Source organism: Salvelinus namaycush, chromosome 31, assembly GCF_016432855.1.
Source record: "Salvelinus namaycush isolate Seneca chromosome 31, SaNama_1.0, whole genome shotgun sequence".
Lineage (NCBI taxonomy): Eukaryota > Metazoa > Chordata > Actinopteri > Salmoniformes > Salmonidae > Salvelinus > Salvelinus namaycush.
Window position 1 is genome coordinate 48,069,866 of NC_052337.1, and position 26,410 is coordinate 48,096,275.

Sequence of the window (26,410 nt, forward strand, 5' to 3'; positions counted from 1 at the left end):
ATGAATCAAATCGTATTTGTCACATGCGCCGAATACAACAGGTGTAGTAGACCTTACCATGAAATGCTTACTTACAACAATGCAGTTTAAAAAAATAAGAGTTAAGATATTATTTACAAAATCGACTAAAGTAAAACAATTTTTATAGTAACAATAAAATAACAATAATGAGGCTATATACAGAGGGCACCGGTACCGAGTCAATGTGCGGGGGTACAAGTTAGTCGAGGTAACTGAGGTAATAAGTACATGTACTGTAGGTAGGGGTAAAGTGACTCAGCATTGATAATAAGCAGCGAGTTGCAGCAGTTTAAAAAAAAGGGGTGGTTATGCAAATAGTCTGTCACGCCCTGACCAGTTTGTCACGCCCTGACCATAGAGAGGTTTTTATTCTCTATTTTGGTTAGGCCAGGGTGTGACTAGGGTGGGCATTCTAGTTTCTTATTTCTATGTTTTCTGTTTCTATGTTTTGGCCGGTGTCACGCCCTGGCCTTAGTATTCTTTGTTTTCTTTATTATTTTAGTTAGGTCAGGGTGTGACATGGGGAATGTATGTGTTTTTGTATTGTCTAGGGGTTTTGTAGAGTAAATGGGTCAGTGTCTTGTCTAGGTGTTTGTATGTCTATGGCTGCCTAGATTGGTTCTCAATTAGAGGCAGCTGTGGTTCATTGTCTCTAGTTGAGAGACATATTTAAGGCAGTCATAGGCATTGGGGTTTTGTGGGTAATTGTCTATGTTGTACGTTTGTAGCTTGTGTGTGCACTTACGTTTATAGCTTCACGATCGTTTGTTGTTTTGTTTCGTTTTTGTTATAGTGTTCGTTGCGTGTTTTTCCCTTCTCTAAATAAAAGAGAATGTATTTTGCACACGCTGCGCCTTGGTCTTCTCTCTCACCCATAGACGATCGTGAAAGCCGGGTATGGTTCTCAATCAGGGACAGCTGTCTATCGTTGTCTCTGATTGGGAATCATACTTAGGCAGCCTGTTTTTCCACCTTAGTTGTGGGTAGTTTGACTTTGTTAGTGGCCTGTATAGCCCTAGTAAGCTTCACGTTCATTTTTGTTGTTTCTTGTTTTTGTTGGCAACATATATAAAATAAAAATAAATGTACGCTCACCACGCTGCACCTTGGTCCGGTCATTTCCCTGACGACGTTCGTGACAGAACTACCCACCACAAACGGACCAAGCAGCATGGTAAGGAGGACTGGACATGGGAGGACATCCTGAATGGGAAAGGATCCTGGACGTGGGGAGAGATCCTGGCGGGAAAGGATCGCCTGCCGTGGGAGCAGGTGGAAGCAGCGAGGAAGGCGGAGGCAGCGAGTAAAAGGGCCCAGGATTACACAGGGTCACGCCTGGCACAAAAGACCGGGAGGCCACTCCAAAAAATGTTTGGGGTGGGCACTGGGAGATTGGCTGAGTCAGGTTGGAGACCTGAGCCAACTCCTCGTGCTTACCGTAGGGGAGCGTGGTACTGGTCAGGCACCGTGTTATGCGGTGGAGCAGCCCGGTGCGCTACATTCCAACTCCCCGCATTGGCCGGGCTAGAGTGGGCATCCAGCCAGGACGGGTGGTGCCGGCTCAGCGCATCTGGCCGCCAGTGCGTCTCTACGGCCCAGGATATCCTACGCCGGCTCTGCGCACTGTGTCTCCGGTGTGTCTGCCCAGTGTGTCCTGTGCCAGCGCCCCGCCTTGCCTGGCGAAGGTAACCATCCAGCCAGGACGGGTTGTGCAGGCTCTACGCTCGAGATCTCCAGTGCGCCTCCACGGCCCAGTGTATCCGGTGCCTGCTCCAAGAACCAGGCCTCCAGTATGTCTCCCCAGCCTGGTGAGTCCTGTGCCTACTCCCAGAACCAGAACTCCTGTATGTCTCCCCAGCCTGGTGAGTCCTGTGCCTGCTCCCAGAACCAGGTCTCCTGTATGTCTCCCCAGCCTAGTAAGCCCTGTGGCAGCTCCACGCACCAGGCTGCCCATACGTCTCCTCACCCCAGTGATGATCCATGGCACGAAGCCTCCAGTGATGATCCATGGCATGAAGCCTCCAGTGATGATCCATGGCAAGAAGCCTCCAGTGATGATCCATGGCACGAAGCCTCCAGTGATGATCCATGGCGCGAAGCCTCCAGTGAGGATCCATGGCACGAAGCCTCCAGTGATGATCCATGGCACGAAGCCTCCAGTGGTGATCCATGGCACGAAGCCTCCAGTGATGATCCATGGCGCGAAGCCTCCAGTGAGGATCCATGGCACGAAGCCTCCGGTGATGATTCATGGCACAAAGCCTCCAGTGATGGTCCATGGCCCGGAGCCTGCAATGAGGATCCATGGCACAAAGCCTCCAGTATTGATCCGCGGTCCGGAGCCGGCAGCGACGGTCTCCAGTCCGGAGCCGGCAGCGACGGTCTCCAGTCCGGAGCCTCCAGCGACGGTCTCCAGTCCGGAGCCTCCGGCGACGGTCCGCAGTCCGGACCCTCCGGCGACGGTCCCCAGTCCGGAGCCGCCGGTGAGGGTCCCCAGTCCGGAGCCGCCGGTGAGGGTCCCCAGTCCGGAGCCGCCGGTGAGGGTCCCCAGTCTGGGGCCTGCAGCGAGGGTCCCCAGTCCGGGACCTGTAGCGAGGGTCCCCAGTCCGGGACCTGTAGCGAGGGTCCCCAGTCCGGGGCCTGCAGCGAGGGTCCCCAGTCCAGAGGCGCCACCAAAGTGGGGGAAGCCAGAGGTGGAGCGGGGTCTGCGTCCCGCACCGGAGCCGCCACCGAAGTAGATGCCCACCCGGACCCTCTCCTATAGAGTCGGGTTTTGCGGCCGGAGTCCGCACCTTTTGGGGGGGTACTGTCACGCCTTGGCCATAGAGAGGTTTTTATTCTCTATTTTGGTTAGGCCAGGGTGTGACTAGGGTGGGCATTCTAGTTTCTTTATTTCTATGTTTTCTGTTTCTATGTTTTGGCTGGATATGGTTCTCAAATAGGGACAGCTGTCTATCGTTGTCTCTGATTGGGAATCATACTTAGGCATACTTAGGCAACTTTTTCTCAATAGGGGGTGCTGTTGGCACTTTGTAATAATTTCGTTCCCAAATTAAACTGCCTCGTACTCAATTCTTGCTCGTACAATATGCATATTATTATTACTATTGGATAGAAAACACTCTCTAGTTTCTAAAACCGTTTGAATTATATCTGTGAGTAAAACAGAACTGGAGTTAGAGCAATTTTCCTATGAGGATGTGAGAATGCTGAATTCTGCTGGCTGTTCTGAGGTCGGTTTATTAATTTGCCTGTCTTCTATTGGTTGAGATGCACTGCATACGCCTTCCCCTGGATGTCAGCGAATAGTGAGAATTGAAATGGAGTTGCTGGGCAGATCTGAGAGCTTATAAATGGGCTGGCAACGTGGGGTTCCCCCTTTCCTCTCCTCGCCCTGACGCAAAAAGGACCTCTTAGTGTCGTTCTAGAAAGCTCCCCTTATAGCCCTTAGATATATCAGGCTCTGTTTTTATTCGATATAGGTGTTAAAGACATCATAATGTTGTTATTTTAAACCGAGTTATATCAGTTTATATCAGCATATTGCGATTTTCGGATATTTATTAGTGCTGCGTTTTAGTGAGTTGGACACGTCTTTGCCACATGGCTAATGTTTACTGCTAATTCCAACGTTGAAGACGACAATCTACAACCGAGCAACGATTCTTTTGGAAAAAGGACAACTTGCCCAAGATTCTGATGGGAGCTCATCAAATAGTAAGAACTATATATGATGTTAATTCGTTGTTCTGTTGAAAAATGTTAAACTCATATTCCGCCATAAATCTCGGTGCGGTCTCGCTTTAACGCACGCTGTATGTCGTAGTAACGTTAATTTTAAAAATCTAACACAGCGATTGCATTAAGAACTAATGTATCTTTCATTTGCTGTCCAACCTGTATTTTTTAGTCAAGTTTAGGATTAGTTACTGATTAGATTAGGTGCCTCTCCCAAGATTTCTCCCGACATATTGTTGGCAGTTTGGCTACTTTTCTCATTGTATAACCACGATTTGTGCCGCTAAATATGCACATTTTCGAACAAACTCTATATGTATTGTGTAATATGATGTTATAGGACTGTCATCTGAAGAAGTTTGAGAAGGTTAGTGAAAAAATTCATATCTTTTGCTGGTTTATTCGTTATCGCTATTGTTGGCCTGAATCAATGCTGTTGTGTGGTTGGCTATTGTAGTAAGCTAATATAATGCTATATTGTGTTTTCGCTGTAAAACACTTAAAAAATCTGAAATATTGGCTGGATTCACAAGATCTTTGTCTTTCATTTGCTGTACGCTGTGTATTTTTCAGAAATGTTTTATGATGAGTATTTAGGTAATACACGATGGTCTCTGTAGTTATTCTAGTTGCTTTGGTGAGAGTTGTGATGGTGGCTGCAATGGTAAACTATGATTTATACCTGAAATATGCAAATTTTTCTAACAAAACATATGCTATACAATAAATATGTTATCAGACTGTCATCTGATTAAGTTGTTTCTTGGTTAGTGGCTATTTATATCTTTATTTGGTCGAAATTGTGATAGCTACCTATGCAGGAAGAAAATGGTGGGAAAAAAAAGTTGTGTCTTTTGCTATCGTGGTTAGCTAATAGATTTACATATTGTGTCTTCCCTGTAAAACATTTTAAAAATCAGAAATGATGGCTGGATTCACAAGATGTGTATCTTTCATCTGGTGTCTTGGACTTGTGATTTAATGATATTTAGATGCTAGTATTTACTTGTGACGCTATGCTAGGCTATGCTAGTCAGCTTTTTTACTGATGGGGGTGCTCCCGGATCCGGGATTGTGATGAAGTAGAAGTTAAAATTAAAATAAATGTACGCTCACAACGCTGCACCTTGGTCCGGTCATTTCCCTGACGACGTTCGTGACACATTTAGCAATTTGATTAATTGTTCAGCATTCTTTATGGCTTGGGGGTAGAAGCTGTTAAGGAGCCTTTTGGACCTAGAGTTAGTCCTTGACAATTTTTGTCTTTGACAATTTTTGGGGCCTTCCTCTGACCCTGCCTCGTATATAGCTCCTGGATGGCAGGAAGCTTGGTCCCAGTGATCTACTGGGCCATATACACTACCCTCTGCAGCGGGTAGTGTATACGGCCCTGGTCATGAGAAGATCCGGAAGCTCATAGCTAGATGGTCAGTGGAGGCGGTGGTCGGAGGTGGTGGTCAGGTCAGCACGTGCAAGGGCAAGCAGGTAGGCAGGCAGCTCGATGTCATCAGGGTGTATCCGACGTCTGCGGATTCTTTATTGGGACTCTATGATGAAGTTTGAGCTCCCCACAGAATACAGCCCACCCCTCCTTACTTCAGAAGTATCCTCCTGAACAATGAAAAAGCTGTCCCAATGCCAACTCTGCATGCATATCCTCGTCTGGGATCACCGTTGGTGAAAAACAACCCAACGTCAGTAGGTGTAATTCTAATGAAATCACACACTGGCTAACAAGCATTAGCTAGCTTGTTGACAACACTGATTTTCATACATTTATGGACAGGAATCGAATTCATGATATCAAGACTAGATCTGCACTCCTTTAGCTAATGAGAAATAAAAAGTTTACATGAAAATGATAAAAAATGCACAGAATTTACATGAGTTCTCTGCCTAGGCTGCCACTAGGCGCCATGGCAACTATAGAACCTATAGAATGACTAGCCATGCTCTGAAGGGAAAGGGACAGATCCTATCACAACAGTATTTCAAGGACAAAGCCTCCTTCATTGAAATTATGTTTATTCAATCATTATGTGCCCAGTGGGAGGTCTCTTCTCAGTAAGCTGGGAAGTTAGAGGCCAACTACTGTTTTGTCTTAACCCTTTTGTTGTTTTGTTGTTGCTCTGGTGAATGATAACTGTGCTGCATATTTAGGACCCTACCCCCTGAGAACTACACTGTTCAGGATATGGTTTTATTGGTATTGTGACTCATGAGCCATCTGTGTGTTGATCTAGTATTAGCTGCATCTCAAGGGTTTGTTTCTTTTGCTGCCCATTCACATTTGACATATTCCGCTAATATATTGCAAACAAGAGGATCCAATCGCATTTGATTACTTCCTCACTGAGCTTGAACAGCCTCTCCTTTTTCTCGTCATCAGAGTTTCAGAGGAGGAAAGGGAGGACCATCCTCCTCAGTGAATTTCATACTTTTTAAAATTTTAAAACATTTAAAAAGTTATCTTTTTTAGATAAACTATACCAAATATAGTCACATGTCACCAAATAATTTATTAAAACACACTATTTTGCAAAGAAGGTCTACAGTAGCCTCAATAGCACTCTGTAGGGTAGCACCATGGTGTAGCCGGAGGACAGCTAGCTTCTGTCCTCCTTTGAGTACATTGACTTCAATACAAAACCTAGGAGGCTCATGGTTCTCACCTCCTTCCATAGACTTACACAGTAATTATGACAACTTCCGGAGGACGTCCTCCAACCTATCAAAGCTCTTGCAGCGTGAACTGACATGGATCAGAGAATAATTAATGTAGTGCTGAAAGCATAAGATACAGCTAGCTAGCACTGCAGTGCATAAAATGTGGTGAGTAGTAGAAAATAGTTGAACAGTTTTGAACAAATTAATTGTTTCCTAAATGAAGGAGGAACAGGAGAGAAATATATAGAGAGAGAGATTGTCATTTTTTCCCACTTTCAGTTCCACTTACTTAGCTAGCAAATGCAGCTAGCTAGTTAAGCCTACTGAAACACCCTGCTCAAACAGAGGGTTGCTATGTTAGCTGGCTGGCTATGACTATCCAACACAACACTGGAACTCTTCTAAGTTAAGGTAAGCTTTTGGTTATTGACTGTACACTGTAATGTTACTGCATGCTTGAAGCAGGTTTACTAACACGTTAGTTCTATTAGCTATGACATTACTTTAGCTAATATGGTGTGGCTGTGTGTAGCGGTTTGGCTTGGAAAAGTTTATTCGCCTGGTCACATATGTATTCATTCTGCCAATTCTGTTGAAAATGTTTCTTAAACAGAAGCAAACGGAACAAAACGGGGATAAACGTACCTGAATTTGTCCAATAGAATCTATTGTTTGCAACTGCTGGACTAATGATTACACCCTGTCACGTCCTGACCATAGTTCTTATGTGTTTTGCTTGTTTTAGTGTTGGTCAGGACGTGAGCTGGGTGGGCATTCTATGTTGTGTGTCTAGTTTGTCTGTTTCTGTGTTCGGCCTAATATGGTTCTCAATCAGAGGCAGCTGTCAATCATTGTCCCTGATTGAGAATCATATATAGGTGGCTTGTTTTGTGTTGGGGATTTGTGGGTGGTTGTTTCCTGTGTCAGTGTTTGTGCCACACGGGACTGTGACGGTTAGTACGTTTGTTATTTTGTATAGTGTCTTGTATTCATGTATATTAAATCATGGAAACTTACCACGCTGCACATTGGTCCTTCGATCCTTCTCGCCTCTCCTCGTCCGAGGAGGAGGAAGAGCTAGACTGCCGTTACAGAACCACCCACCAAACTCGGACCAAGCAGCGTAGCAAAGGGCAGCAGCGGCAGCAGCAGCAGCAGCGGGACAAGGAGAAATGGACATGGGAGGACGAGCTGGACGGAAAAGGACCCTGGGCAGAGCCAGAGGAATATCGCCGCCCCAAAGCAGAGCTGGAGGCAGCAAAAGCGGAGAGGCGGCGTTTTGAGGAGCTAGCTCGGCAGCAGGAGCCGGATCTGGGTTACACCACTTGGGAGGAAATAAACAGGTGGTCGGTTAACTCAGGGAGAGTGCCGGAGCCCGCCTGGGATTCGATGGAGCAATGTGCGGAGGGATACCGGCGAATGAGGTTAGCACGACAGCGCGGTAGGAAGCCCGAGAAGAAACCCCAAAAATGTATTGGGGGGGAGAGGGGGGGGGGGGGGGGGGGGGGGAGGGCTAAAGGGTAGTGTGGCGAAGTCAGGTAGGAAACCTGCGCCCACTTCCCAGGCTTACCGTGGAGAGCGGGAGTACGGACACCGTGTTATGCGGAAGAGCGCACGGTGTCTCCTGTACGTGTGCATAGCCCGGTGCGGTACATTCCAGCTCCACGTATCGGCCGGGCTAGATTGAGCAGTGAGCCAGGTGCCATGAAGCCGGCTCAACGCGTCTGGTCTCCAGTGCGTCTCCTCGGGCCGGCATACATGGCACCAGCCTTACGCATGGTGTCCCTGGTTCGCCAACACAGCCCAGTGCGGGTTATTCCACCTCCCCGCACTGGTCGGGCTACGGGGAGCATTCAACCAGGTAAGGTTGGGCAGGCTCGGTGCTCAAGGGAGCCAGTACGCCTGCACGGTCCGGTATATCCGGCGCCACCTTCCCGCCCCAGTCCAGTACCACCAGTGCCTACACCACGCACCAGGCTTCCTGAGCGTCTCCAGAGCCCTGTTCCTCCTCCACTCACTCTCCCTGTGGTGCGTGTCTCCAGCCCATTACCACCAGTGCCTACAACACGCATCAGGCTTCCAGTGCGTCTCCAGAGCCCTGTTCCTCCTCCACGCACTCTCCCTGTGGTGCGTGTCTCCAGCCCAGTACCTCCAGTTCCGGCACCACGCACCAAGCCTCCTGTGCGTCTCCAGAGCCCTGTACGCACTGTTCCTTCTCCGCGCACTCGCCCTGAGGTGCATGCCCTCAGCCCGGTACCACCAGTGCCGGTACCACGCACCAGGCCTATAGTGCGCCTCGAGAGTCCAGTGTGCCCTGTTCCTGCTCCCCGCACTAGCCTTGAGGTGCGTGTCTCCAGTCCGGTACCACCAGTTCCGGCACCACGCACCAGGCCTACTGTGCGCCTCAGCAGGTCAGAGTCGGCCGCCTGCCCAGCACCGTCTGAGCTGCCTGCCTGCCCAGCGCCGTCTGAGCTGCCTGCCTGCTCAGTGCAGTCTGAGCTGCCTGCCTGCCCAGCGCAGTCTGAGCTGCCTGCCTGCCCAGCGCCGTCTGAGCTGCCTGCCTGCCCAGCGCCGTCTGAGCTGCCTGCCTGCCCAGCGCCATCTGAGCCATCCATCTGCCCAGCGCCATCTGAGCCATCCGTCTGCCCAGCGCCATCTAAGCCATCCGTCTGCCCAGCGCCGTCTGAGCCGCCTGTCTGTCCCGAGGCGTCAGAGCCGCCCGTCTGTCCCGAGCCGTTAGAGCCGTCCGTCAGTCAGGAGCCGCTAGAGCCGTCCGTCAGTCAGGAGCTGCCAGAGCCGCCCGCCAGTCAGGAGCTGCCAGAGCCGCCCGCCAGTCAGGAGCTGCCAGAGCCGCCCGCCAGTCAGGAGCTGCCAGAGCCGCCCTCCAGTCAGGAGCTGCCAGAGCCGCCCGCCAGTCAGGAGCTGCCAGAGCCGCCCGCCAGTCAGGAGCTGCCAGAGCCGCCCGCCAGTCAGGAGCTGCCAGAGCCGCCCGCCAGTCAGGAGCTGCCAGAGCCTCCTGCCATTCATGAGCTGCCCTCCAGTCATGAGCGGCCCTCCAGTCATGAGCTGCCCTTCAGTCATGAGCTGCCTTCCAGTCATGAGCTGCCCTCCAGTCATGAGCTGCCCTCCAGTCATGAGCTGCCCTCCAGTCATGAGCTGCCCCTCAGCCCGGAGCTGCCCCTCAACCCGGAGCTGCCCCTCAGTCCGGAGCTGCCATTAGTCCAGAGCCGCCTCTCTGTCCGGAGCTGCCTCTCTGTCCTGAGCTACCTCTCTATCCTGAGCTACCTCTCTGTCCTGAGCTACCTCTCTGTCCTGAGCTACCTCTCTGTCCTGAGCTACCTCTCTGTCCTGAGCTACCTCTCTGTCCTGAGCTGTCTCCTAAATTTAGTGGGGACCTTGGTGAGGATTCCTAGGCCAAGGTCGGGGGCGAGGGTCGCCACTCAAAGGACGCTAAGGAGGGGGACAAAGACAATGGTGGAGCTGCCTGCCTGCCCAGCACCATCTGAGCCATCCATCTGCCCAGCGCCATCTGAGCCATCCGTCTGCCCAGCGCCATCTGAGCCATCCGTCTGCCCAGCGCCGTCTGAGCCGCCTGTCTGTCCCGAGCCGTCAGAGCCGCCCTTCTGTCCCGAGCCGTTAGAGCCGTCCGTCAGTCAGGAGCCGCTAGAGCCGTCTGTCAGTCAGGAGCTGCCAGAGCCGCCCGCCAGTCAGGAGCTGCCAGAGCCGCCCGCCAGTCAGGAGCTGCCAGAGCCGCCCGCCAGTCAGGAGCTGCCAGAGCCGCCCGCCAGTCAGGAGCTGCCAGAGCCGCCTGCCAGTCATGAGCTGCCCTCCAGTCATGAGCGGCCCTCCAGTCATGAGCTGCCCTCCAGTCATGAGCGGCCCTCCAGTCATGAGCTGCCCTTCAGTCATGAGCTGCCCTTCAGTCATGAGCTGCCCTCCAGTCATGAACTGCCTTCCAGTCATGAGCTGCCTTCCAGTCATGAGCTGCCATCCAGTCATGAGCTGCCTTCCAGTCATGAGCTGCCCTCCAGTCATGAGCTGCCCTCCAGTCATGAGCTGCCCTCCAGTCATGAGCTGCCCCTCAGCCCGGAGCTGCCCCTCAACCCGGAGCCGCATCTCTGTCCGGAGCTGCCTCTCTGTCCTGAGCTACCTCTCTATCCTGAGCTACCTCTCTGTCCTGAGCTACCTCTCTGTCCTGAGCTGTCTCCTAAATTTAGTGGGGACCTTGGTGAGGATTCCTAGGCCAAGGTCGGGGGCGAGGGTCGCCACTCAAAGGACGCTAAGGAGGGGGACAAAGACAATGGTGGAGTGGTGGCCTCGTCCTGCGCCGGAGCCGCCACCGCGGACAGATGCCCACCCAGACCCTCCCCTTGAGTTTTAGGGGTGCGTTCGGAGTCCGCACCTCAGGAGGGGGGTACTGTCACGTCCTGACCATAGTTCTTATGTGTTTTGCTTGTTTTAGTGTTGGTCAGGACGTGAGCTGGGTGGGAATTCTATGTTGTGTGTCTAGTTTGTCTGTTTCTGTGTTCGGCCTAATATGGTTCTCAATCAGAGGCAGCTGTCAATCGTTGTCCCTGATTGAGAATCATATATAGGTGGCTTGTTTTGTGTTGGGGATTTGTGGGTGGTTGTTTCCTGTGTCAGTGTTTGTGCCACACGGGACTGTGACGGTTAGTACGTTTGTTATTTTGTATAGTGTCTTGTATTCGTGTATATTAAATCATGGAAACTTACCACGCTGCACATTGGTCCTCCGATCCTTCTCGCCTCTCCTCGTCCGAGGAGGAGGAAGAGCTAGACTGCCGTTACACACCCACTATCAGCTAGATACAGGCAATAGTGTGTAAGGCAGTATTGAATGTCACTGTCTGTCCATGTGTCACTGTCTGACACATCAAATTTGTATATTGACCTGTGTGCACCTACGTTGTAAACTTTCATTCATAGGCTAGGTTGTAGCAACCCCATGATGGGTATAGGGAAAATTTGAGTATCATGTGGTAGCCTAAACCTATCGCTGTTTCTTTTAACTGGGTGAATGGAATATGAATGACAGTCATCCAATATGCTGTAATAGAAATAAGGCCATGCCCATGAAAATAATTTGGCACTGAAACTGCACTGACCACCACTGCTCTCCAGGTGCTCCAGTGGTTGTGTCCTTCCCTCATTTCTACTTGGGCGAAGAGAAGTACACTAACGCCATTGAAGGACTGAATCCTGTGAGAGAGCACCACCAGACCTACCTGGACCTGAACCCGGTACATTACCCTCTAGTGTTCACTTCTCTGGGGGTCTGCCCTAGAGTAGAATAGATAATCTACTTTAAAAAGCATTGTTGCACCACCTAGTGTTACATTTGTGGAATAGAGAATTGCACCAACTGTAAAATATTAAATACTGTTCCCAACCTACCAGCCTATATTTATTCATGTTTAACCTAGACATAAATCATGTATCTAGTACATTGAGCGTTACACCTGCAGTTCACATGGCTCATCAAAAGTGTGTATGTGTTATTCTACATTTCCAGACCACTGGTCTTCCTGTCCGTGCCAGTAAGAAGGCTCAGATCAATATCCTCATCAACAGAATCTCTGGCTTCCCGTGAGATATCACAAATCCACAACCACAACCCAAGTTCAAATAGCTAAAGGCTTTTATAATCTTTGTTTCTATATGATTTCCTTCCATTGTTTAATGATTTCCATCTCACAACCACCAAGTTCTACTAGCGATATACTCTTTATTATTTCTATATTATTTCCTTTCTTTATTGAATGATTTTCTTACAATCTCTTCTCCTTCACAGGAAAACCAAATACCTGAATGAGACTATCTTCCCTGTCATGTTTATCAATGAGGTAAGATCACATCGACTACACAAAAACATACAACTTTGGGAGAATATAACATTTAATTTCAGAAAATAATGTTTTATCTGAGCATTGATCGCAAATTTGCAATGACAACCTTGTCCTGTTCGATTTTACTGTATCCCTTTACAGGGTGCTGTGCTGTGAGTGACACCCCCAGATAGTACGGTCGTGGTGAAAAGTTTTGAGAATGACACAAATAGTAATTTTCACAAAGTCTGCTGCCTCAGTGTCTTTAGATATTTTTTGTCAGATGTTACTATGGAATATTGAAGTATAATTATAAGCATTTCATAAGTGTCAAAGGCTTTTATTAACAATTACATGAAGTTGATGCAGAGAGTCAATATTTGCAGTGTTGACCCTTCTTTTTCAAGACCTCTGCAATCCGCCCTGGCATGCTATCAATTTACTTCTGGGCCACATCCTGACTGATGGCAGCCCATTCTTGCATAATCAATGCTTGGACTTTGTCAGAATTTGTGGGGTTCTGTTTGTCTCTTGAGGATTGACCACAAGTTCTCAATGGGATTAAGGTCTGGGGACTTTCCTGACCATGGACCAAAAATATCGATGTTTTGTTCCCCGAAGCACTCAGTTATCACTTTTGCCTTATGGCAAGGTGCTCCATCATGCTGGAAAAGTCAGTATTTGTCACCAAACTGTTCCTGGATGGTTGGGAGAAGTTGCTCTCGGAGAATGTGTTGGTACCATTCTTTATTCATGGATGTGTTCTTAGGCAAAATTGTGAGTGAGCCCACTCCCTTGGCAGAGAAATAACCCCACACATGAATGGTCTCAGGATGCTTTACATTTGGCATGACACAGGACTGATGGTAGCGCTCACCTTGTCTTTTCCGGACAAGCTTTTTCCAGATGCCCCAAACAATCGGAAAGGGGATTCATCAAAGAAAATGACTTTACCCAGTCCTCAGCAGTCCGATCCCTGTACCTTTTGCAGAATATCAGTCTGTCCTAATGTTTTTCCTGGAGAGAAGTGACTTCTTTGCTGCCCTTCTTGACACCAGGCCATCCTCCAAAAGTATTTGCCTCACTGTGCGTGCAGATGCACTCACACCTGCCTGCTGCCATTCCTGAGCAAGCTCTGTACTGGTGGTGCCCCGATTCCACAGCTGAATCAACTTTAGGAGATGGTCCTGGTGCTTTCTGGACTTTCTTGGGCGCCCTGAAGCCTTCTTCACAACAATTGAACCGCTCTCCTTGAATTTCTTGATGATCCGATAAATGGTTGATTTAGGTGCAATCTTACTGGCAGCAATATCCTTGCCTGTGAAGCCCTTTTTGTGCAAAGCAATGATGACGGCACGTGTTTCCTTGCAGGTAACGATGGTTGACAGAGGAAGAACATTGATTCCAAGCACCACCCTCCTTTTGAAGCTTCCAGTCTGTTATTCAAACTCAATCAGCATGACAGAGTGATCTCCAGCCTTGTCCCCGTCAACACTCACACCTGTGTTAACGAGATAATCACTGACATGATGTCAGCTGGTCCTTTTGTGGCAGGGCTGTGGAAATATATATAATAAGCAGTGGAAATATTTTTGGGAGATTCAGTTCATTTGCATGGCAAAGAGGGACTTTGCAATTAATTGCAAATCATCTGATCACTCTTCATGACATTCTGGAGTATATGCAAATTGCCATCATACAAACTGAGGCAGCAGACTTTGTGAAAATTAATATTTGTGTCATTCTCAAAACTTTTGGCCATGATGGTACATTGTCAGTGAGTTTACGGTGTCTACTCTGTCTGTACTGATATATTATGCACCTTCTTTACCTCCTTCTTCAGACGGTTGTGATAGACGACACGTCTGTTGTGAAGCTCCAAAAGCTGTTGCTGATGGTGACGTTGGTGTCCAACTTCCCTCTCATCATTGTTGGTCTGGGGGTCTTGCTGCTGCTAGTGTTCATCTGCCTCATCGTCTGTGAACGCAAACTGAAGGTACCAGTGACCTGTGTGTCTGTGGGAGTGTTGAGGGCTTAGCCGAGGGAGATGTACAGTAAGGTAGAAGCAGAACAACATGTCCTCTAATCAATATACTATAGTTAGGGCCCAGAGTTTTTCCTGATCAAGTCACATGGTCAAGAATAAGTCCTGGGCTCGGTTGGGTAAAACATATTAAGTGTTTCCCTTAAGTAATAATTTCCCCTTACTTAAGGGAATTGTTTAAGTGTGTTGCATAGAGCACCTCAATCGTTTTGAACCATCATCCAACTGGGAATTACAAGTCAGAAACTCTGGCATCTTTCTAAAGCTCTGACATTCTGACCTGAAGATCACTGAAGTTATGATTTGACCTACTTTTTGTTTTTACAAGTTTCCAGTTGTCTTAAGACGCCCATTAACACAATGCTAAAATTACTAACATGTTTGTGTAACTAATCATTTTCTTAACTATGATGCCACCATGATTCAGTAAATGTCTTAACCAGTGCATCTTAAACCATTGTAAGGGTACACTGTATGCATGTGCTTCCATTATGTTTCTGTTTTTGGCGAAGCTCTCTATTCCGCTCCTGTAAATCCTACTAATCCTACATAATTCTCCCCTTTATCATTAAGATGTATTGGTTATTCTTGATTCTTTATGTCATTGCCTTCCTACATGTATAATTAGCATGATCGTTTTCTCATAATCCTCTCCTATGTTTGAGCTAGTGAACAGTATTTATTGTCATTGATAACAATTATACATTATTTTGAATAATATATGTTGATATGTTTACAATCTGATTAATGATAATCCTGAAAGCTAAACTATTTTGAGGAAGTTTCCCGAACACCACGGGAAGTTGGTGGTACCTTATCTGGGGAGAACGGGCTCGTGGTAATGACTGGAGCGGAATCAGTAGAATGATATCAAATACATCAAACACGGGGTTTCCAGCTTCCTGTGCTGGACACAGATTAAGTTTAGTCCTAGACTAAGAAGCTATTTCAGTGGAGATTCTCCATTGACCATGTTTTTTAGTCCAAGACTAAGCCTAATCTGTATCCAGAAAACCAGACCTTTGTACAGCATAACATAGGTCAAATAAAATAAAATTAAATTGCATTCGTCACATGCGCCGAATACAACCTTACAGTGAAATGCTTACAAGCCCTTAACCAACAATGCAGTTTTAAGAAAAATAAGTGTTAAGTAAAAAATAGATGAGTAAAAATAAAAAAAATGTATAATTAAAGCAGTAAAATAACAGTAGCTATATGCAGGGGGTACCGGTACAGAGTCAATGTGCGGGGGCACAGGTTAGTCGAGGTAATTGAGGTAATATGTACATGTAGGTAGAATTAAAGTGCCTATACATAGATAATAAACAGAGAGTAGCAGCAACGTAAAAGGGGGGGGGGGGCAATGCAAATAGTCTGGGTAGCCATTTGATTAGCTGTTCAGGAGTCTTATGGCTTGGTGGTAGAAGCTGTTAAGAAACCTTGTGGACTTAGACTTGGCGCTCCGGCACCGCTTGCTGTGCGAACAGTCTATGACTAGGGTGGCTGGAGTCTTTGACAATTTTTAAGGCATTCCTCTGACACCACCTGGTATAGAGGTCCTGGATGGCAGGAAGCTTGGCCCCAGTGATGTACTGGGCCGTACGCACTACCCTCTGTAGTGACTTGCGATCGGAGGCCGAGCAGTTGCCATACCAGGCGATGATGAAACCAGTCAGAATGTTCTCGATGGTGCAGCTGTTGTCACAACCTGATCTGTTTCACCTGTGTTTGTGCTTATCTCCACCCCCTTCCAGGTTTTGCCCATCTTCCTCATTATCCCCAGTGTATTTACACCTGTGTTCTTTGTTTGTCTGTTGCCAGTTCGTCTTGTCTTGTCAGGTCTTACCAGCGTGTTTTCCCGTCTCAGTGCTTTCTCAAGTGCTGTTCCCTAGTTTCCCCGGTTCTGACCATTCTGCCTGCCTTGACCCCAAGCTTACCTGCAGTTCTGTACCTGCCTGACTCTGGCCCGTTTACAAACCTCCGCCTGTCCTGACCCAGAGCCTGCCTGCTGTTCTGTACCTTATTGACTCTGCCCTGGATTATGGACCTCTGCCTCCCTTTGACCTGTCTTTTGCCTAACCCCTGTTTGGGTCAATAAACATTTGTGACTCTAGCTGTCTGCATCTGGGTCTTATCCTGAGTTCTGATAGTTGTAGAACTATTTGAGGATCTGAGGACCCATGCCAAATCTTTTCAGTCTCCTGAGAGGGAATAGGTTTTGTCGTGCCCTGTTCACAACTGTCTTGGTGTGCTTGGACCATGTTAGTTTGTTGGTGATGTGGACACCAACGAACTTGAAGCTCTCAACCGTCTCCACTAAAGCCCTGTCAATGAGAGTGGGGGAGTGCTCGGTCCTTCATTTTCCTGTAGTCCACAATCATCTCTTTTGTCTTGATCACATTGAGGGAGACGTTGTTATCCTGGCACCACACGGCCAGGTCTCTGACCACCTCCCTATAGGCTGTCAAATCAAATCAACATTTATTTGTTACGTGCGCTGAATACAACAGGTGTAGACCTTAAAGTGAAATGCTTACTTACAGGCTCTAACCAATAGTGCAACAAATGTATTAGGTGAACAATAGGTAGGTAAAGAAATAAAACAACAGTAAAAAGACAGGCTATATACAGTAGCGAGGCTATAAAAGTAGCGAGGCTACATACAGACACCGGTTAGTCAGGCTGATTGAGGTAGTATGTACATGTAGATATGGTTAAAGTGACTATGCATATATGATGAACAGAGAGTAGCAGCAGCGTAAAAGAGGGGTTGGCGGGTGGTGGGTGGGACACAATGCAGATAGCCCGGTTAGCCACTTTGCGGGAGCACTGGTTGGTCGGCCCAATTGAGGTAGTATGTACATGCATGTATAGTTAAAGTGACTATGCATATATGATAAACAGAGAGTAGCAGCAGCGTAAAAAGAGGGGTTGGGGGGGGGGCACACAATGCAAATAGTCCGGGTAGCCATTTGATTACCTGTTCAGGAGTCTTATGGCTTGGGGGTAAAAACTGTTGAGAAGCCTTTTTGTCCTAGACTTGGCACTCCGATACCGGTTGCCATGCGGTAGTAGACAGAACAGTCTATGACTGGGGTGGCTGGAGTCTTTGACAATTTTTAGGGCCTTCTCTGACACCGCCTGGTGTAGAGGTCCTGGATGGCAGGAAACTTAACCCCAGTGATGTACTGGGCCATACGCACTACCCTCTGAAGTGCCTTGCAGTCAGAGGCCGAGCAGTTGCCGTACCAGGCAGTGATGCAACCAGTCTGGATGCTCTCGATGTTGCAGCTGTAGAACCTTTTGAGGATCTCAGGACCCATGCCAAATCTTTTTAGTTTCCTGAGGGGGAATAGGCTTTGTCGTGCCCTCTTCACGCCTGCCTTGGTGTGCTTGGACCATTCTAGTTTGTTGTTGATGTGGACACCAAGGAACTTGAAGCTCTCAACCTGCTCCACTACAGCCCCGTTGATGAGAATGGGGGCGTGCTCGGTCCTCCTTTTCCTGTAGTCCACAATAATCTCCTTAGTCTTGGTTACGTTGAGGGATAGGTTGTTATTCTGGCACCACCCGGCCAGGTCTCTGACTTCCTCCCTATAGGCTGTCTCGTCGTTGTTGGGGATCAGGCCTACCACTGTTGTGTTATCTGTCACGTTCCTGACCTATTGTTCCTTTTTCTTTTATTTATTTAGTTGGTCAGGGCGTGAGTAGGGGTGGGTTGTCTTTGTGTGTTTTGTCTAGTTTAGGGTGTGTGTTTGTTTAAGTTTTTTTTTGTATGTATGGGGTAGTGTTCAGTGTAGGTGTTTAGGAAAGTCTATGGTTGCCTGATTTGGTTCTCAATCAGAGACAGCTGTTTATGGTTGTCTCTGATTGGGAGCCATATTTAGGGCAGCCATAGGCTTTAGGTATTTGTGGGTAATTGTCTATGTTGAACGTTTGTTGCTTGTCAGTGCACTTACGTTATTTAGCTTCACGGTCGTTTGTTGTTTTGTTAGTTTGTGTATAGTGTTCGTTTTGTGTTTTCTCTCTTCTCAATAAAAGAAGATGTATTTTCCACACGCTGCGCCTTGGTCTACTATCTATCAAGAAGACGATCGTGACAGAATTACCCACCAACCAAAGACCAAGCGGCGTGGGAGAGCGCAACAAAGAAACCAGGACTCGTGGACATGGGAGGAAATATTGGACGGAAAAGGACCCTGGGCTCAACCAGGAGAATATCGCCGTCCCAAAGCTGAGCTGGAGGCAGCGAAAGCAGATAGGCGGCGATATGAGGAGGCAGCACGGAAACAAGGCTGGAAGCCCGTAAGTCAAACCCAAAAATTTCTTGGGGGGGGGGCTCTCGGGTAGTTTAGTTGGGTCAGTCGGGAGACGTGAGCCAACTCCTCCTGTTTACCGTAAGGAGCCGGTGAGGGCGGATTTGGAGGAGAGTGACGCAGAGACAGTAAAGGAGTTAATGGAGAAATTGGAGGAGAGAGTTATGAGGGATGTATTGGTTTGGTGCATGAGGCACGGCATCCGTCCGAATGAACGTGTTGGTGACTTAATGTCATCGGGAACAGCTCTCCATACTCGTCCTGAGGTGCGTGCTAGCAGTCTGGTTAAGACAGTGCCTACAGCACGCACAAAGCCTCCTGTGCGTCTCCAGAGTCCTGTGCGTCCTGTTACTGCTCCTCGCACTAGCCCTGTGGTGCGTGTCCCCAGCCCAGTACCACCAGTGCTGACACCACGCACTAAGCCTCCTGTGCGTCTCCAGAGCCCTGTTCCTCCTCCACGTACTCTCCCTGTGGTGCGTGTCTCCAGTCCAGTGCCTCCAGTTCCGGCAGCACGCATCAAGCCTCCTGTGCGTCTCCAGAGCCCTGTACGCACTGTTCCTTCTCCCCGTACTCGCCCTGATGTGCGTGCCCTCAGTGCCTACAGCACGCACAAAGCCTCCTGTGCGTCTCCAGAGTCCAGTGTGCCCTGTTGCTGCTCCCCGCACTAGTCCTGAGATGCGTGTCTCCAGCCCGGTACCACCAGTGCCGGCACCACGCACTAGGCCTAATGTGCGTCTCCAGGGTCCAGTATGCCCTGTTCCTTCTCCCCGCACTAGCCTTCAGGTGCGTGTCCAGAGACCTGTACGCACTGATCCTTCTCCCCGCACTCGCCCTGAGGTGCGTGCCCTCAGCCCGGTACCACCAGTCCCGGTACCACGCACCAGTCCTATAGTGCGCTTCGAGAACTCAGTGTGCCCTGTTCCTGCTCCCCGCACTAGCCTGAAGGTGCGTGTCTTTAGCCCGGTACCTCCAGTTCCGGTACCACGCACCAGGCCTACAGTGCGTCTCAGCCGGCCAGAGGCTGCCGTCTGCCCAGCGGCGCCTGAACTGCCCGTCTGCCCAACGGCGCCTGAACTGCCCGTCTGCCCAACGGCGCCTGAACTGCCCGTCTGCCCAACGGCGCCTGAACTGCCCGTCTGCCCAACGCCGTCTGAACTGTCCGTCTGCCAAGCGCCGCATGAACTGCCCGTCTGTACTGAGCCTTCAAAGCCGCCCGTCTGCTATGAGCCTGCAAAGCCGCCCGTCTGCCATGAGCCTTCAGAGCCGTCCGCCAGACAGGAGCCGCTAGAGCCTTCCGCCAGACAGGAGCCGCTAGAGCCTTCCGCCAGACAGGAGCAGCCAAAGCCTTCCGCCAGACAGGATCAGCCAGAGCCTTCCGCCAGACAGGATCAGCCAGAGCCTTCCGCCAGACAGGATCAGCCAGAGCCTTCCGCCAGACAGGATCAGCCAGAGCCTTCCGCCAGACAGGATCAGCCAGAGCCTTCCGCCAGACAGGATCAGCCAGAGCCTTCCGCCAGCCATGACCAGCCAGAGCCGTCAGCGAGCCATGACCAGCCAGAGCCGTCAGCGAGCCATGACCAGCCAGAGCCGTCAGCGAGCCATGACCAGCCAGAGCCGTCAGCGAGCCATGACCAGCCAGAGCCGTCAGCGAGCCATGACCAGCCAGAGCCGTCATCCAGCCATGACCAGCCAGAGCCGTCAGCCAGCCATGAGCAGCCAGATCCGTCAGCCAGCCATGAGCAGCCAGATCCGTCAGCCAGCCATGAGCAGCCAGATCCGTCAGCCAGCCATGAGCAGCCAGATCCGTCAGCCAGCCATGAGCAGCCAGATCCGTCAGCCAGCCATGAGCAGCCAGATCCGTCAGCCAGCCATGAGCAGCCAGATCCGTCAGCCAGCCATGAGCCGTCCAGCCAGGATCCGCCAGAGCCGTCATCCAGCCAGGATCCGCCAGAGCCGTCATCCAGCCAGGATCCGCCAGAGCTGTCATCCAGCCAGGATCCGCCAGAGCCAGCCAGCCAGGATCCGCCAGCCAGCCAGGATCCGCCAGAGCCAGCCAGCCAGGATCCGCCATCCAGCCAGGATCCGTCCCTCAGTCCGGAGCTGCCGTCCCTCAGTCCGGAGCTGCCCCTTATCCTGGTGCTGCCCCTTATCCTGGTGCTGCCCCTTATCCTGGTGCTGCCCCTTATCCTGGTGCTGCCCCTTATCCTGGTGCTGCCCCTTATCCTGGTGCTGCCCCTTATCCTGGTGCTGCCCCTTAGTCCGGTGCTGCCCCTTAGTCCGGTGCTGCCCCTTAGTCCGGTGCTGCCCCTTAGTCCGGTGCTGCCCCTTAATCCAGTGGGGTTAATGTGGAGGGTGGCCATTTGGAGGAGGCTACGAAAGCGGGTAGTGACTATGGTGGGGTGGGGACCACGACCAGTGCCAGAGCCGCCACCGTGGACAGACGCCCACCCAGACCCTCCCCTAGACTTTATGCTGGTGCGCCCGGAGTTCGCACCTTAAGGGGGGGGTTATGTCACGTTCCTGACCTATTGTTCCTTTTTCTTTTATTTATTTAGTTGGTCAGGGCGTGAGTTGGGGTGGGTTGTCTTTGTGTGTTTTGTCTAGTTTAGGGTGTGTGTTTGTTTAAGTTTTTTTTTGTATGGGGTAGTGTTCAGTGTAGGTGTTTAGGAAAGTCTATGGTTGCCTGATTTGGTTCTCAATCAGAGACAGCTGTTTATGGTTTTCTCTGATTGGGAGCCATATTTAGGGCAGCCATAGGCTTTAGGTATTTGTGGGTAATTGTCTATGTTGAACGTTTGTTGCTTGTCAGTGCACTTACGTTATTTAGCTTCACGGTCGTTTGTTGTTTTGTTAGTTTGTGTATAGTGTTCGTTTTGTGTTTTCTCTCTCTTCTCAATAAAATAAGATGTATTTTCCACACGCTGCGCCTTGGTCTACTATCTATCAAGAAGACGATCGTGACATTATCGGCGAACTTAATGATGGTGTTGGAGTCGTGCCTGGCCATGCAGTCATGGGTGAACAGGGAGTTAAGGAGGGGCCTGAGCACGCAGCCCTGAACGGCCCCCTTGTTGAGGATCAGCGTGGCAGATGTATTGTTACCAAATGAGAGCAGCCTGTCAGGAAGTCCAGGATCCAGTTGCAGAGGGAGGTGTTTAGTCCCAGGGTCATTAGCTTAGTGATGAGCTTTGAGGGCACTATGGTGTTGAATAATGAGCTGTAGTCAATGAATTGCATTCTCACCTAGGTGTTCCTTTTGTCCAAGTGGGAAAGAGCAGTGTGGAGTGCAATAGAGATTGTATCATCTGTGGATCTGTTGGGGCGGTAGGCAAATTGGAGTGGGTCTAGGGTTTCTGGGATAATGTTGTTGATGTGAGCTATGATCAGCCTTTCAAAGCACTTCATGGCTGCAGATGTGATTGCTACGTGTCGGTAGTCATTTAGGCAGGTTACCTTAGTGTTCTTGGGCACAGCGACTATGGTGGTCTGCTTGAAACATGTTGGTATTACAGACTCAGTCAGGGTTGAAAATGTCAGTGAAGACACTTGCCAGTTGGCCAGCGCAAGCTCGGAGTACACGTCCTGGTAATCCATCTGGCCCTGCAGCCTTGTGAATGTTGACCTATTTTTTAAGTGTTACTCACATCGTCTATGGAGAGTGTGATCACACAGTCGTCCAGAACAGCTGATGTTCTCATGCATGCTTCAGTGTTGCTAGCCTCGAAGCGAGCATAGAAGTAATTTAGCTCATCTGGTAGGCTCGTGTCACTAGGCAGCTCATGGCTGTGCTTCCCTTTATAGTCTCTAATAGTTTGCAAGCCCTGTCACATCCGACGAGCGTCAGAGCCGGTGTAGTACAGTTCAATTTTAGTCCTGTATTGACGCTTTGACTGTTTGATGGTTCGTCGGAGGGCATTGCGGGATTTCTTATAAGCGTCTGGGTTAGAATCCCGGTCCTTGAAAGCGGCAGCTCTACCCTTTAGCTCAGCGCGGATGTTGCCTGTAATCCATGGCTTCTGGTTTGGGTATGTACGTAGAGTCACTGTGGGGACGATGTCATCGATGCACTTATTGATGAAACCAGTGACTGATGTGGTGTACTCCTCAACGCCATCGGAAGAATCCCGGAACATATTCCAGTCTGTGCTAGTAAAACAGTCCTGTACATTAGCATCTGTGTCATCTGACCACTTCTTTAGTGACACTGGTGCTTCCTGCTTTAGTTTTTACTTGTAAGCAGGATTCAGGATAGAATTATGGTCAGATTTGCCAAATAGAGGGTGAGGGAGCGCTTTCTACACTTCTCTGTGTATGGAGTAAAGGTGGTCTTGTCACGCCCTGACTTTAGTTATATTTTGTTTTCTTAATGTTTTGGTTAGGTCAGGGTGTGACAAGGGTGGTTTGTTTAGTTTTTGTATCGTCTAGGGGTTTGTCTTGTCTAGGGTTTTTGTTTATCTATGGGGATTTTGTATGGTCTAGGGGTATGGAGGTTTATGGTGGCCTGAGTTGGTTCCCAATCAGAGACAGCTGTTTCTTGTTGTCCCTGATTGGGGAGCCTATTTAGGTTGCCATCTTCCATGTTGGTTTTGTGGGTAGTTGTTTTCTGTTTTGTGTTGCTGCACCTTGCAGGACTGTTTCGTTTTCGTTTCACTCTCTTTGTTGTTTTGTTCAGTGTTCTGTTTTTTTGAATACATTAACATGAACACTTACCACGCTGCACTTTGGTCCGACTACTCTTCATCCGAAGACGAATAGCGTTACAGGTCTAGAGGTTTTTTTCCTCTCGTTGCACATTTAACATGCTGATAGAAATTTGGTAAAACGGATTTAAGTTTCCCTGCATTAAAGTCCCCGGCCACTAGGAGCGCCGCCTCTGGATGAGTGTTTTCCTGTTTGCTTATGGCCTTATACAGCTCATTGAGTGCGGTCTTAGTGCCAGCATCGGTTTGTGGTGGTAAATAGTGTGGTCTACAGCTTATCATGAGAGCAAAACCTCGGTGAGCAAAACCTCGAGACTTCCTTAATATTAGATTTCGTGCACCAGCTGTTGTTTACAAATATAAACAGACCGCCACCCCTTGTCTTACCGGAGGCAGCTGTTCTATCTTGCCCATGCAGCGTAAAACCCGCCAGCTGTATTTTATCCATGTGGTCGCTCAGCCACGACTCGGTGAAACACAAGATACTACAGTTTTTAATGTCCCGTTGGTAGGATGTTCATGATCGTAGTTCATCTATTTTGTTATCCAATGATTGTACGTTGCCTAATAGGACTGATGGTAGAGGCAGATTGCACACTCGCCGTCGGATCCTTACAAGGCACCCCGACCTAAGTCCCCGATATCTCTAATGCAAATGACAGGGATTTGGACCTTGTTGGATGTCTGAAGTAAATCCTTTGCATCTGACTCGTTAAAGAAAAAATATTTGTCCAGTACGAGGTGAGTAATCGCTGTCCTGATATCCAGAAACTATTTTGGGTCATAAGAGGCGATGACAGAAACATTATGTACAAAAGTTACAAATAACGCGAAATAACATACACAATTTGTTAGGATGCAGCCATCTTCTCCGGTGCCATTGGACAACAAATACTGTATCTGAAAGATTATGATCCTGAAAAGCTCTTTTGTCCAATGTCTTGCCACTAATATTGTACTCTGTAACCTCTCTCTCTCTCTCCCTCCCTCCCTCCCTCCCTCCCTCCCTCCCTCCCTCCCTCCCTCCCTCCCTCCCTCCCTCCCTCCCTCCCTCCCTCCTCTCCTTCCACTCTCTCTCTCCCTCCTCTCCTTCCACTCTCTCTCTCCCTCCTTAAAATCTCTCCATCTATAGATGACAACAAAGGAGGACACATCTTATTCTCCTGTGAGCACCAAGGAGGGTGACGAAAAAAATGTCAGCACCTACATTGGCATGACTCCTATTATTGAAAAGTCTTGAGGAGGGAATGGGACGTTTTTTGTTGTTGAGATTCAAAGATCTACTGTGTGTGAGTTGCTGTTCAGAGTTGAATTGTTGCCTCTGTGCCTCAAAGTTATAGTCTTGATCAATGTGACACTAGTTACACTATTATTGTGATATCTCCCCATTTGTTTGTTTGTTTGGATCTCGTTTAACCCACAATGGAGGCTGTTCTTCCAAGAGTCCCTGTAATATTGGTTGATAATACACGTGACCCTTTGACCTGCTGTTTCAGACATTCTCTAAAAGTTAAACTGTTTGATACCTGTTATTCACTTCTAATCTCATTGTAATATAATGTAAATAAAAATACAGTCTCCTGTAACAAAAATATGCATCCTTCCTTCTGCCCCTGATTGAATGGATGAAAACAGTATGGTGGAGGGCTAAGTAAAGCCAACGCTATATTGCATGATTAGAGATGGCAAGGGAAGGGAACATGTTTTTTGAATCCAGCTGATAACTATGGTCCAGTTTCCCAGACACAGATCAAGCCTAGTCCTTCTCAATGGATAATCTCCATCGAAATAGCTTTTTAGTCCAGGACCTAGCTTAATCTTTGTCTGGGAAACCGGCCCTACTCCATGTGTGTGTCCTAAAGGTGTATGTATACTCATTCAGGTACTATGCTAGGAACTATGCCCCTTGTGCATCATGGGATGGATTAAAATGTAGTATAATTCTCTACCCATAAGTGTCAAAGAAGGTCAGGCAGGTTCAGGGTCAGGGCAGAATGGTCAAAACCGGGAAAACTAGAAAACAGGAACTAGGAACAGACAGGAGCAAGGGGGAAAACCGCTGGTAGGCTTGATGAACAAAACGAACTGGCAACAGACTAACGAGAACACAGGTATAAATACACTGGGGATAATGGGGAAGATGGGCGACACCTGGAGTGGGGTGGAGACAAGCACAAAGACAGGTGAAACAGACCAGGGTGTGACAGAACTAGGTAGAGGTTCAGATCTCCTGGAGAGTTACCCTCCTGTAGCTTATCAACCAGCTCGGAGCACTAGATTACGGTTGGAGAAAACCTACAAGATGGTAACTCTCCAGGAGAGACCTTTATCAGATCATTCTGGATCTTGTGTTGAGTCTGCTGATTCCATCTCGATCTGGTCATCCTCATCGTGGTACTCCAGCCCTCTGGGGCCTGATTGATGTCACACTTTTTCCCCAGCCCCAGGTAACACATCTGATTAAACAAATTGCATTCCGAGGCCAATCTCTATGATAAGACTGTCACCATGATCACCTGAATAACATAAATAGTGTCACAATAATTTTGTTTGCAAACTGCCGTAACACTGTAAAAACTAAGTAATGCTCTCATATCTAACCTAAATGCTTGTGGTTGGCAAAGAAAGAAAACATGTAGACGTAGCATACACTCATTGAAGTAAAGTCAATGTGTTCACAAAGTTGGATCATGTCTACATACGGTAGCCAGCGAGAGGTGAGGTGGGGAATGTGATTAGTCTAAATAGAACAGCATTTCTAAATTCTGGTCCTTAGGGACCCAAAGGGGTGCACATTCCCTCCCCCCTAACACTACATAGCTGATTCAAATGATAAACGTATCATCAAATGTTGATGATTTGCATCAGGTGCATAGTGCTAATGCAAAAACATCCCCACTATCCCTGTCCCACACTGGGCTCAAACCATTGATTCTCTGCTCACAAACACATGTGACTGTCCTCCTTGACAACGTACCAACGGTTTGAGCCACCCAAAAGTTCCCAATTGGTTGGATTCATCCACTACATTTCAAGCTAGCTGTGGAGTGAGCTTACAGCATGTTCTTAACTCTG

General features: G+C 48.7%; 1 protein-coding gene across 1 annotated transcript in view; it reads left to right on the forward strand.

Annotated features, from left to right (window-relative positions):
• The window catches only part of LOC120025737 (lysosome membrane protein 2-like), a 67,700-nt gene extending 42,761 nt beyond the window's left edge, over positions 1-24,939 (forward strand). Inside the window, exons 8-12 of the mRNA XM_038970335.1 lie at positions 11,569-11,687; positions 11,960-12,033; positions 12,239-12,290; positions 14,116-14,268; positions 24,468-24,939. Coding sequence (XP_038826263.1) covers positions 11,569-11,687; positions 11,960-12,033; positions 12,239-12,290; positions 14,116-14,268; positions 24,468-24,575 — 506 coding nt within the window. The 3' untranslated portion in view covers positions 24,576-24,939. The remainder of the gene's footprint in view (positions 1-11,568; positions 11,688-11,959; positions 12,034-12,238; positions 12,291-14,115; positions 14,269-24,467) is intronic.
• The last annotated feature ends 1,471 nt before the right edge of the window (positions 24,940-26,410 follow it).